The 11,907-nt window shown below is 49.8% G+C and overlaps 1 protein-coding gene across 1 annotated transcript; it reads left to right on the forward strand.

Annotated features, from left to right (window-relative positions):
• The first annotated feature begins 4,717 nt into the window (after positions 1 to 4,717).
• LOC117694579 (cancer/testis antigen 55-like) lies at positions 4,718 to 9,972 on the forward strand. Its single transcript, XM_034485549.2, has 5 exons — positions 4,718 to 5,316; positions 6,904 to 7,088; positions 7,489 to 7,630; positions 8,570 to 8,691; positions 9,398 to 9,972. The coding sequence occupies exons 1-5, from the start codon at positions 5,166 to 5,168 to the stop codon at positions 9,590 to 9,592; spliced, it is 795 nt and encodes a 264-aa protein (XP_034341440.1). The 5' UTR covers positions 4,718 to 5,165; the 3' UTR covers positions 9,593 to 9,972.
• Positions 9,973 to 11,907: the final 1,935 nt, after the last annotated feature.

The following is an 11,907-nucleotide window of genomic DNA, read 5'->3' on the forward strand; positions in this document are numbered from 1 at the left end:
CCCTATCTCTGGAGCCCTGTCATTCAGCTTCCTTTTGGATGTCCCTGTGCCTCAGTGGGAAGAGCCCAAAGAAGGGTTATAAGTAGACAGGCTAAGATCCATTAGCTGACTACACTGTGTGACAGGCACTGGACTTTTTGGAGCAGTGTCCCACAGTTTACGACAGCCTGTAACAGGAATATAAGACCTCACTTGGAAATAAGGTCCTTGCAAGAATAATTTAAGTAAAAAGGAGACCACAGTGGATTAGAGAAGGTCCTGAATCCAAGGATTTGAATTCTTAGGATAACTCCAAAGTCAGGGGCTGTGGATGTGGCTGAGCAATTCAGAGCATGTCTGGCTTTGTCAGAGACCAGGAATCTGGGTCCAAGAGCTCACATTCAGGTGGATTACACATCCAGTGACTTCAGTTCCAGGGCTGCTGATCCCCTCTTCTGGCCTCTGAGAGCAAGCCCAAAAGAAAGCCATACATTTTTTTCCCCAAGGAAAACAGTAAGAGTGGGGAAAGGTTGGCAAACTCAGAAAGCTTCAAACCTGAGAGCTCCTGAGAGGACAGACGCAGACCACAGCTCCACCCAGCAGAAGGTTGAAGAGGCAAGGACAGATCTCCTCCTAGAGCTTTCCAGGGCAGCAAGGGGTTAGAAAGTCTGAGCCAGCAGAGCTTGAGTAAATCACCTGCCCATTTTGTCAGTCAGCTGCTTAGTAGGAGTTTCTTCCAGGGCCCTGAAACCTAGAGAAGCAGGGCTGTGCTGCAGGGTTTTACAAACATGCCCCACTTTTCAGACAGGAAGGAAAGCCCACAGAGCACTCAGAGCATCCAGCTCATTACAAAGCAGGGAAGGTCTCCCTTCCCCAGTAATCTCCCCCAAGGCTCATTCAGCCTACACTGCAGGTTTGTCTGCACAGGAAGGCCTGGGCTACAAAGTAGCCTGTCCATGTCCAAACATTCAGGGCTCTTCTGGACACCCCTGGGGAAGGAACTACCTGGCACAAAAGCATCCTCACTTGTGTTGTCTAATCATTCTGTGGCTTGGGATTCTTTAGGAGTCAGAAGGACACAGGCACCTCTTGAGTTCCTATTTTGGTAAAATCCCAGCACTGCTTATTTATTCCAAAACACAAAAGCCTATACCTTGTTGTTTATGACAACACAGAAATAGATTTGGTCAAAGATGTTGGGATAGCTGCTCCTTGTCTCTCCCCTCAAGATTCCTGCCCTAGCCCAAACACTGACATCAGCAGCCACTCCCTGAAGGTCTCAGATCACAGGACAGGAATGGTAATGAGGTGAAGAGTCAGTAGGAAGGTGTGGGGCCTCAGCTTCCCTGTTGTGCTGCAAGGCCACATGTCATGTGACAGCTGGATACAACTGAGAGCACCAGGTACAGTGGGGAGAGCAAGGAGTCTGTGGCTTTTGGCTTTAAGTCACCAGCAGGGAGTCTGAGGTCCCTTCTGATGTAACCACTGAAGTGTCCACATCCTAGGGATTAGTTAGGCAGACTGGAGCAGATCTCTCAGAGGCTCCCCACGATGCTCTCACATCTTGTGAGCAGGAGTCCCTGCCCATCCTTGGTGCTCCCAGGACCTTGTTCTGCCCTGAGCATAGGCAGAGCCTGGAGCACAGGGAAGTAGGGAGACTAACCAGAGGCTGAAGTCACGGTTGGGGTGCCATTTTGAGGGAGACTGGTTTCACAGGGATCAAAAAGGCATTGAAGTTTGCCAAGTAGGGACTGGAATAGTCCAGTATGCAAACTTGTGCTTCTTGGTGGCTAGCCTCCTATCCTTGACTAGTGTTATCCACTGGGGTCCTTGCTAAACATCTCCTGAAGTGTCCTCTTATGGTATGGGACTTGAAAAAGACACATCTCTGTCCAGTGGACTCTGTACACACTTCTGCAGTTGTGGCCCGTCTGGTTCTTCTCCAGTCATTTCCCCCAGAGGCAAGCATTCTTCCCATAGCCATCCCTGCTTCATGAGGGTAGTTCTGAGCTCACACTCCTGAAAACCAGGTCTCACAGCACTAGGTACCCTCTCTGCCTGTGTGCCTCCTAACTGGCTCCTGTAGCTGGGCCCATGAGGTATCTGGGACCAGGTCCTAACTAGGGGTCACCCGTGGAGAGTCACCTAGAAGAGGATGTGAGCCCAAATTCAGGGTGTCCTGGGGTTTGCAGCATTCCTGGGTTTTACCAGTGTTGAGGTGAATTGACATGGTTACACCATATAGGGGACAGGGAGAAAGCCCTGCAAGTGGCCGGAAGCTGGTTTCTATGTAAGCTGAAGTTAGAAGCACAATGGCATCTTTGGTGGACACAGACAGCTTTTTATGGCCAGGGAGAGTAGGTGTTCTCCTGGCCACCACAACGGGATCCTGCTGGGAAAGGTTGGGTGGTACTTCTGGGGTGAATTCCATGTCAGAAACTTAAGGATTCCTGGGGAGAAAATGGAGAGGTCCGAGAACCAGGACAGAGGGCAGAGGTCAAAGAGGTAGCAACACTGCCACCAATGTGGACAGCATGCTACCCTGGTGCATGTGTAACTCACAGCACAGCAGTAGCAAGGTAGGCAGTCTGGTCTGTGAAACAAAGAGACCTGTAAGCATGCCAGGCCCAGACCTACAAGAAGGTATGCCTCTGCTAACCTCAGTGGAGAGGCCCAATCTGCATCCTGTAAGATGGTCTATGCCAGGGTGTAGACTGTCCACCACCAAAAATTGTTCACATCTTGGGGTAGTTTATCCTCCATGAAAACAAATTTCCTTCTCTTTGTCTGCATTTCAAGGTAACTGGACCAGGAGGGTCAGCTCTGTGCCTTCAACCATATAGAGTAATGACACAGATTAGGCATCACAGATTCCAGGACAGATACTCCCTGAGTGAATAACATGCCTCTATACAAAGTAACCAATGACCCACAGTGAAGGTGCGACAGACAATGTAGGCAGCAGTGTTCCTGGTGACTGCACTTCAGAGGCCTCTTGTTTTCCACCCAAGCTGACCACCCTCACTTGACGTGAAGCTGCCAGACACTTGATGTCTGGCTCCCCCACCCTCTTGTGGACTCTGTCATCACATGGAGGATTTTTCAAATGTATTCAGTTTACTGTTGTGCAACAGGCTTCTGTGCACATATGGGTCAAGGGAAAAGCGACCATGTTTTCTGGGGTAAATGCTGGAGATGATTTTAACAGGTCTCAACATGAGGAGCTAGTGATAGTGGCTCACATGGCTCCCAGAAAACCCAGAGCCATGTGGGTTCTCATGCCCACTGTGGGAGAGGCAGAGTTGATTGTTAGTGTTTGGCTAGTGTCTGCTGGGCATTCAGGTGAGCTGGACTAAAGGTAGTTCCTGGTTTAAAGGTCAGCCTTTCCTGGGGAAAGATGCCCTGAGGCCCTGTGGTAGAACTTGGACCTCCACATTTCCCCCAGGTCCCACAGCCTAAATCAGGCTGCACTTCCTGCAGCGTCCTCTGCCACAGAATTAAGAGCCAGTACAGTACAGGATGTGGCTTGAGAGCTTTCAGTCTATGGCATCCTGCTTCCCTACACTTCCTGTCATATAAACCACCCTGAACTAAGCCATGCGATATGAAACATTCTTACCACCATTACATGGTTATGAGGGATTGGACCTCGCATTCCCTCTCAGGATTGGTGTGAGTTTCCTCAGGAAGACTGTTACTAGACATCACTGGAGATGAAGCAGGCTGCTGTGGGGAGGGCTCTTCTGGCTGCCTACCCCCCTGCCATCTTTCTCTTGTTGGCACTCTCTCACACATCCCTTTTCTTTCTCATGTTCAGTCATTCTTTCTGCTTGTGGAGACAGTGTCTGGCTACACAGGCTTGCCTGGCCTGGAATTCACTATGTAGACCATGTTGTCCACAAACTCCCAGAGTTCATTCTGTTCCTGCATTGAAAGTGCTGGAATGACTGGCATTTACCCCCACGTCCAGAACATTCTCACCCTTAGTCACATCCAGCACTTCATCTCATGCTCAATGAAGCTGTTGACTGGGCGTTAAAGGGAAGCCTCCCCTCCACTTATCTCTCTCCAGGATCCCTTCCCCCAACCCCTGTCTGATGATTGTCATTCCACATCAAGGATCAATCATGACCTTGAAGTCCTGTGGTTCTATCAAACCTCATTCCTGAAGGGAAGTTATGTGTCTGCTTTGAGGACATAACCACTGTGGGCATTTTTTCTTCTTTTACTCACCCTTTGTATCAAGTGAGCTTCCCTTGGGCTCTAAGGACAGTAAAGTCACAGGGCCAAGACGATTGCCCAGTGTATTGACTACTTCCACGTTAGAGTCGTGGAATTAGTGGCCCACAGGGGTGGATGAAGGAATGGGTAAAGGTCCATCGGATGTCTTGCATACTAAGACTAGCAGTGAAAGCGTGGTAGCAATGAGGACTAGAAGTTTCTGTGATAATGCAGGACTGCTCTCCATCAGAGGAGCTCTGGCATGAACAGCAAGTGCTGAAGAGGGCTGTGACCTACTCACAGAATCCCTATCCCGGTCAGGGCCCCAATGGGAAATACATCCAGGATGCACATACTCTACAAGAAAAATACCTTGCCAAACTCGACCCGTCTTACTTACAGGAACCCAACAAGCACAGCTGCAGCCCTCGCAGCTCCCAGAGAAATCCCTGTGGAACATTGTCTAATCACTTAAAGGCCAATTTTTATTTGGAACACATATTTGATTTTGTTTGTCTGCCCAGGGACACATTTCGGCCACAGTGCCTAAGCCAGAGCTCTAATACTCCAAGGGCACTTCCGGGCCTCCCGTTTTCCACCCAAGTACTACAGCCTCCCAGGGAACATTGCAGTAATCTCCTTCTCAATTCAGAGAACACCTCAGGGATCATCGGACCGGACATTTATATGTTCTTCCCATACTAGGGACAAAATGCATAAGAGGATCCATGTGTCTCCTCCCGAAGCTTGCCATTGGCCAGAAGAGCATTGTGAGCACATGCCACGCCCCCATTGGTTGGTTTGCGGAACAATGCCCACTGGTTACTAAGTTCTCAGGAGAGGCTTGGGAGGGACTCCTGCTGAGCCGCTGGGGTGGTAAGATGACCCTGGCTGTCCAGGAGGCTGACCGGTATCCATCTGGTACCATTTCCCAGGTTTGAGGGAGGAAATCAAGAGGTGAAACCATGGGGGCTAAGACTTCCAGGCCTTCCTGCACCTGCTGCAGCTGTTTCTCTGACTGTGGTGGCAGATGTTTACTCAGGCTGCTGCTTGGGGTAGTTTACTTCTTTCCGTGGAAGTTTGGGTCTGTGGAAAGAGACAGGACACACCTGGAAGGTATTCTTTAGTAACTAGGTATCCTAGGCTTCTTGGCATGAAATCCCTGAGAATGGCCCTCCTTAGCTGGGAGCACTAGGGCGGGGGTGGGGGTGGGGGTGGGGAGGATGGGGAGATCATGCCTGCAGCTGTCCTTAGTAGCTGTTGAGCTGGAGGGTATCCGAGGTACCCATGATTTGGGTGAACTTGAACCTCTACCAGTTTCACTTGGTGGGCCTACGTGGGAAGGGACTTTGACCAATTTTCCCCATCTGGGATACAAAAGGCCCTTGAGAGTCTTCCTTGTACTTCCAGGAGCAGGGAAGCACTCTTCACCTGAACACAGATTTCCCCTTGCTTCCCCTCCCAGCTTGTATTTGGAGGCAAGAATGGAGTCAGTCCATGTTCTTTGCCATGGGTGGAAGTTCAGGGCCATGATTTCACCCAACTTGTTCCCTCAAGGTGGGTCTCACATCTAGTCAGCCCTCAAGTGGAATGGGTAGATGGCCTGTTGGTGGTTGGGAGTCTAGGGTAACGTAAGACTTCCTGAGGTGGATGGCACCGAAGCTCTCAAGTCATTCTAACTTGTGTCTGGCGATTCCTTGTGTCAAGTATGTGGTTAATATTCATGAGCAATCCTTTCAGAGAAACCCTAGTCCTGCCATGCCAATCCTATAGCCATTTGGCTGCGAAGGCAGGAGGGTCATAAGCTTGATGCTAACCTATGATGCATAACAAATGAGTCCTGGGCTTGTCTAGTGCCACAATGTGAGCCTTGGCCTTAAGAATACACATCAGTTTTGTGACTGACCCGGTTGTCATACTGGAGATGGATCCTAGGGTCTCCTGCATGCCAGACAACCAGTGTACAACTCAGTCTCACTCCAGGTCTTTTCTTCTCTTGGGAGTTTGACTCAAGGACACACTTTGTTGCCCAGCATGGCCTCAGGCTTGATCTGAGGCTTAGGAAGGTCTTGAACATTTGATCCTTCTCTGTCATTCTCCCTAGCAGCAAGGTTGAAACACCTGTGGTCACAGGCCTGTCCCTGATGAGTCCTTAAAATCTCTACCTGCTGCCTCTGACCATGGTAACTTGTTAAGTAACACTTTACAGTGACTGTGGTCCCAGAAAGAATGCCCACCCGCAGACACAGTGACAGAAATGGCATTTAAATTCCAAAGTATAGAAGACACTCACGGTTGACAAGGAGTTGTCACGTATGAGCTGACTAATGTGCACAAGTAATCAGGAGACACGGATTGCAAAACTGGACAGAGACTTGAAGAAATGTAGTTGTGGTTATGCAGACCATCAGGGAAGGACACTGGGGTTATAACCAAGGCTATCTGGGTCTCAGCTCTTGCTCTTCACCAGGATCCTCCTTTGAAGTGTATGGCAAAGCCAAGACTGCAGCTTGGCATTCTGCCTTCAGAATCCTGCAGAGGCCCTATAGTGCTTCCAGTCCTTGCCATGTGCTCCTTACATCAGAACCATTGTTTGCAGAAGGACATGCTCCTGAATCATATCACCCTGGGGGAGGATTCTTTGGAGTGGGCATTTGCTTTGGAGATTAATTCATGGCACCTGCCTGTGTCCCTGATTTACAGATGAACCAAACACTAAAGTTGTGAAGGGCATTGTGACGAGTTGTGGGAATGATTATGGCTGGATCGATGACTGTGTCTTCTTCAGCACTGATGTTGTCATTGGTGCTATGACGCTGCGTGCTGGAGACAAAGTCCTTGCTTTTGTGGAGGAAGACCCACTCTCTCGTGAATTGAAAGCAACAGAAGTAAGCTTTACATACATTGGTGAAGACCTGCTCTTCCCATGGGGGTTTTGTGAGGTTTTGTGGTTTCCTGGTAGAGACAAGCCTGTGGTGCAATAGATCACAGGCCTGAGGACTACTGGGAGTGGTAGTAGATAGGCAAGTGCCTGCCACTTCACTCCTCAGTGAAGATCAGATTGAGAGAAATGACCATGGTATTGATGTTGACAAGTAGAAAGTCCCCAGAGGAGAAAGAATTCCCAATGAGATAAGCTGATTTGCAACAAAGACAGATGACATAAATCTGGAAGTTTGGACCTCCTAAGGTCATTCCTAGCACAGCCCTTCTATGGACAGTGTTCTCGACACCCAGATTTACATTTTATTTTTGATCAGGTTTTATAACTGCTTAATTCTCTCGTAGGTTTGTATTTTTTCAGTCCAGGATGCACCTAAAGAAGCTGACTCCAAGATCAAAGATTTATCTGCTTGTGTTTCCAATGTGAAGAAAAATATCATCTACATCGCTGATGAATACCACTTCTACCTAGACAGCATTACTAAAGGTGTGTTTCAAATATTAAACATGTGTGGTAGTTAAGAGCACATACTTCTCTAGCAGAACACCTGAGTCTGGGTTCCTACCGTGTGTGGGGGGGGGGTGTGTGGGTGTGGGTGTGTGTGTGTGTGCGTGGGTTTGTGTGCGCTTGTGTGCATGTGTGTAGAGAACAGGAGGAGAAGGGCTGCAGAGAGGCAGAGGATGCAAAGCATACAGGGACGGGGCAAGAGGTCAAGAGAGGAGGGAGAATGCAGTGGGAGAGAGAGGGAGGGTGTGAGGGAAAGAGGAAAAGAGAGGGAATTAGAGAGAGCCATGGAGAGAGGGCAAGGAAGGGAAGGGGAAAGAGAAAAGGCAGGAAAATGAACGTGATTGAGAGAGGGGTGGAAGGAGAGGGAGAGACGGAGATGAGAAGGAGACCAGAGAAGATGAGATAGAGGGGGAGGGATAGAGAGAGGAGAGAGATTTGTAGATAACAAAGAGAGTGGGAGAGAGAGGAAGAGAGGGGTGGAAAGGCAGAAGAGGGGGAGAGGATATACAGAGAGGGAGACAGCAAAGGAGACAGGAGGGAAGGAGAGAGAGTTTGGTAGCTTCAAGACAACCTGGGACCCTGAGACACTGTCTCCACAAAGGACTCTGAATGTGACCAATTAAGCAGTAAATCCTCAGGGTACCCAAAGAAATGACTGTGATGTCATTGTCCATCTGCCCAGTTGACTCTGCCAAGGGAATGGAGGAAAACCAACGCCTGAGAATGATAAATATCCATTGTGGGCAGGAAGCCGCCTGCACTCTACACTTACTGCTTGCTTGATCCTGGTCTTACAAGTCAATGTAGCCAGTGCCCTTTTCTTGACAAAAGTTAAAACATAATCTCTTTTATCCAGAACCCTGCAAAGATGGGACTGGGGTTAGATATAGAATTTTCAACTCCATTTTTTTTTTTTAGCCATCTTAGGTTTTATGCCTTATGACGGGGACTGGTTGGATATTGAGTACTCTGTGGTACAAGGATCCTCAAAAATCATAGTACACTCAGTGAAGGCCACAAAACGTAGGCGACTGGAAGAGGTAACTGGTTTCCACATCATTGGGTTTCTGGAAAGCTTCTTGTGGTGATATTAGTGACTGTTGGGTGTGCTGGCATCTGTGACCTATGGAAGCATGCAACCTTGGGCCATTTGCTTCAACGGTAGGACTTTGTAAAGGAGTAACTAGGGGCAACAGAGAAAGCACATCCATGGACATACTTCCGTTCCGAGGCACAGGGTTTCCTAGGTTGACTATTACTTGGGACGTTCTAAAACCAACTGAAAGAAAAAGGAGCAGTCCAGAGAACATTGCTGGGAAGGGGGGATGGAAAGTGGGGAGGAGGCAGGGAAGGGGCAGTGGCCAAGCTAACCTGAAAATGAGATTCCATGTAGGCGCAGGTGAAATCAGAAGCTTGAAGAGCGACAGGGGGCAGAAGTAATAGTCCAGTTCATGCTGTCTTCCTGTTTCATTCAGTCCTTGCTCTGTCAACGTTAATGGCCAGACATGATTAACGTTGTTTAGGACAAAGTCTCCATAAGCAGAAGAGCTCCACCCGAGAACTTCCTCTTTCATTAGAGGGAGGTCAGATCTGGGAAGGGTAGTGGGGAACACAGCAAGCCAGTGTTGGCAGTGTAGCAGGCAGGACAGGCGACAGTGACAGAGCAGGGTCAACAAGAGGTTATTGCCAGTCTGGAGGGACAGGATGAGCAAGGATTCACACTCACTGCCACCCTTTCCCCGACAGGCGCATGTGACCAGTATCAACCGGAGAGAAGGAACGTTGAACCACAGCATCTTTTTTACCTTGGACTCCCTGCACCTCCCCTTGGGATACACCCCTTTTGTAGGCCACATGGTCAGCGTGGTGATGGTTCAGAGCATGCGGCCCAATTACAGCTGGAGAGCAATCTCCATGAGCCCAGTTACAGAAGCAGTATAGGGCAGGGGCCCTGAGAATCCCTCCTCCTTGTTATTCTTATACCAATAGAGGGATCCATGTAATGCGATGCTTAGGTTAGGAATTCTAAAGAAAATGTTAATCATGAACTTTCAGTCAACAGACTGCCTAGATCTATGCCCAGCGGACTTGCATCACTGTGGGCAGGGGTCCATCTTCCCACTTTCTGATCACTGTCTTCTGGAGAAAGAATCCCAGAAAACCCTCCACCGCTAGTGATAGACAACAAGACCAGGGTTCGTGTTATTAATTTTAATAAATGATGTTTCTGAGCAGCAACAGTGCTTATCCACGGCCATGGCCAACTGATCATCCAGTCCCCAGGAATCGAGTTGGTCAGCATCCCAGTAGAGCATCACACAGTCATCCATAGGTCTGGCCTCTAGGTTTGCAGGTCCTGCACAAGTAGGAGGGACACTGGGGACCTGGCTGGATGATTGGGACAGAGCCACTGGAGCTCAGGGACTTGGGTATATGCTTGGACTGGCAGATGGTACAGGAGCCACCACCAAGGCTGCTGGGAACACTTTCTTATCAGTGACCTCTGATCCCCGGGGAGCTCTTGGTGACAAGCAAGTGTCACTTGAACACCTAGATCCAGGCTGTTTTGAAGAGCTCAGGCCTACCTCTGAGTGTCCCAGGGAGCCCCCTACTTGGGAAATGTTGGGCCCTCTTTCCTCCTCCTCCTCCCATTTTTTCATGGACTCTGGCCTTTCTCACACATGAACACAAGTCATCTATCCACCCAGTCCTCAACCTTAACCCTCAGCCTCTGGCTTCTTCCACATCCTCCTGCTCTGACCCCTGGGACCCTAGCTTCCTCTTGAACCCTCTGCCCTCTTATCTAGCCATCTTCCCTCATCTCCACACACCGTTTCCTGAACTCCCTACCCTCCTTAGTGCCTTCCTGCCCTGCTGCTCTACAGCCTTCTGCCCCCTCCTGTCTTCTCCTACCTGCTCTCCGCCCCAGATCCTACTGCCCTTCTCCCCAGTCTTTTCTGTCCTTCAGACTTTCTGCCCTGCCCTGCCCACCTAGCCTGTACTCTGGTCCTTCCTTGAGCTCCTAACTTTCTAAGCCTCTGAGAACAACTCCTAGCTTCCCTCTAGAATCTTCTCACCCTGCCACAAGCCTCCTGCCTGCCCTCTGCCTCTATTCCCCTCCCCTCTGCATTCCTCCTAAGCCTGTACATTCCTAGGACATCCTGAGCCACACACCTAGAACATTCTGAAGCCTCCTTCTCTCACCCTGGACCTGCTTCACTGCCTCCCATACCTCCCCAGGGTGCTCTTGCATCCCTCCACAGCATTTAGGCCTCCTCTTCAACCATCAACACCCTTCCTAATGCTCCTGCCCTCCTCCATCTCTGACTCCCATCCTCTCCTCAGCCCACCTGACACCCTAACAAATCCTCTCTCTGCTCTCTCAAATCCTGCTGTCACTCTTCAGATCCTCCCTTCTGTCTCTGCTCACACCCATGCCTCCCCAAGTGTCCTTGCTCCTCCTGCCCTGAGACTCTTGCCTTCCTCCTTGCTTTTATGCCTGTGTCCCCATAGTATGCATCAGTCTGCTTTCCCCCAGACTTCTCTCATGCCCAACGCTTCTCACATTTATCTTAGCCCTGTGTCTGATCCAAGCCTCTTACTGTCCCTTTAACTATTGGCCCCTTCCCCAGTGTCTTGTACTCCTCCAGAGCCTTAGACCCTGTCCTAGCAGTGTCCAATCCCACTGCCTGCTGCTATCATAAACACACTCCTAACATCTACCTGGATGGGTGCCAGATTCCTACTCTCCTCCCCTTCCTTGAACTGCACTCATAATCCTCAGACTCCTAACATCTACATGGACCACCTCTACCGAATCCAGCTGCCATTCCTCCTCAGAGTCTTCTGCCCTCCCCCAGGAAACTTGTAGTATGCTCCCACCCTATCCATGTGAGTCTCTTCACCTCTCTCCAACTTTCTTTCTTCCCTCAGGCACCCACCATCAGCCCGAGACTCCTGCCCTACTCTGAGACCATCTACACTCTCTGAGGCTCACATCATACCCTGAGGCTCCTGCTCTTTCTCCTTAGTCAACTTCCGGCATCCTCCACAGGCTCCACAGGCTCATGGACTACCAGAATCCTCTGCCCTCTGCCTGACATCAACTTTCCCCAGGAACCTATTACTTATGTCTGCTGGTTCCACCCAACACAAGGCTCCCAGCCCCTATCCTTCCAGTGCTCCTACACCCAAGCTGTCTGCTGCCTTCTAAGACTCCCACATCTACATTAGATTTTCTGTACTCCTCCTTGGCC

Source organism: Arvicanthis niloticus, chromosome X (assembly GCF_011762505.2).
Source record: "Arvicanthis niloticus isolate mArvNil1 chromosome X, mArvNil1.pat.X, whole genome shotgun sequence".
NCBI classification, from domain to species: Eukaryota; Metazoa; Chordata; class Mammalia; order Rodentia; family Muridae; genus Arvicanthis; species Arvicanthis niloticus.

Bases quoted from the DNA above. Each gene is read 5' to 3' on its own strand.
- LOC117694579 (XM_034485549.2), top strand. From the start codon at position 5,166: ATGGGGGCTAAGACTTCCAGGCCTTCCTGCACCTGCTGCAGCTGTTTC. The intron at 7,089-7,488 runs GTAAGCTTTACA...ATTCTCTCGTAG, and splicing joins GTGAATTGAAAGCAACAGAA to GTTTGTATTTTTTCAGTCCA. The intron at 8,692-9,397 runs GTAACTGGTTTC...TTTCCCCGACAG, and splicing joins AACGTAGGCGACTGGAAGAG to GCGCATGTGACCAGTATCAA.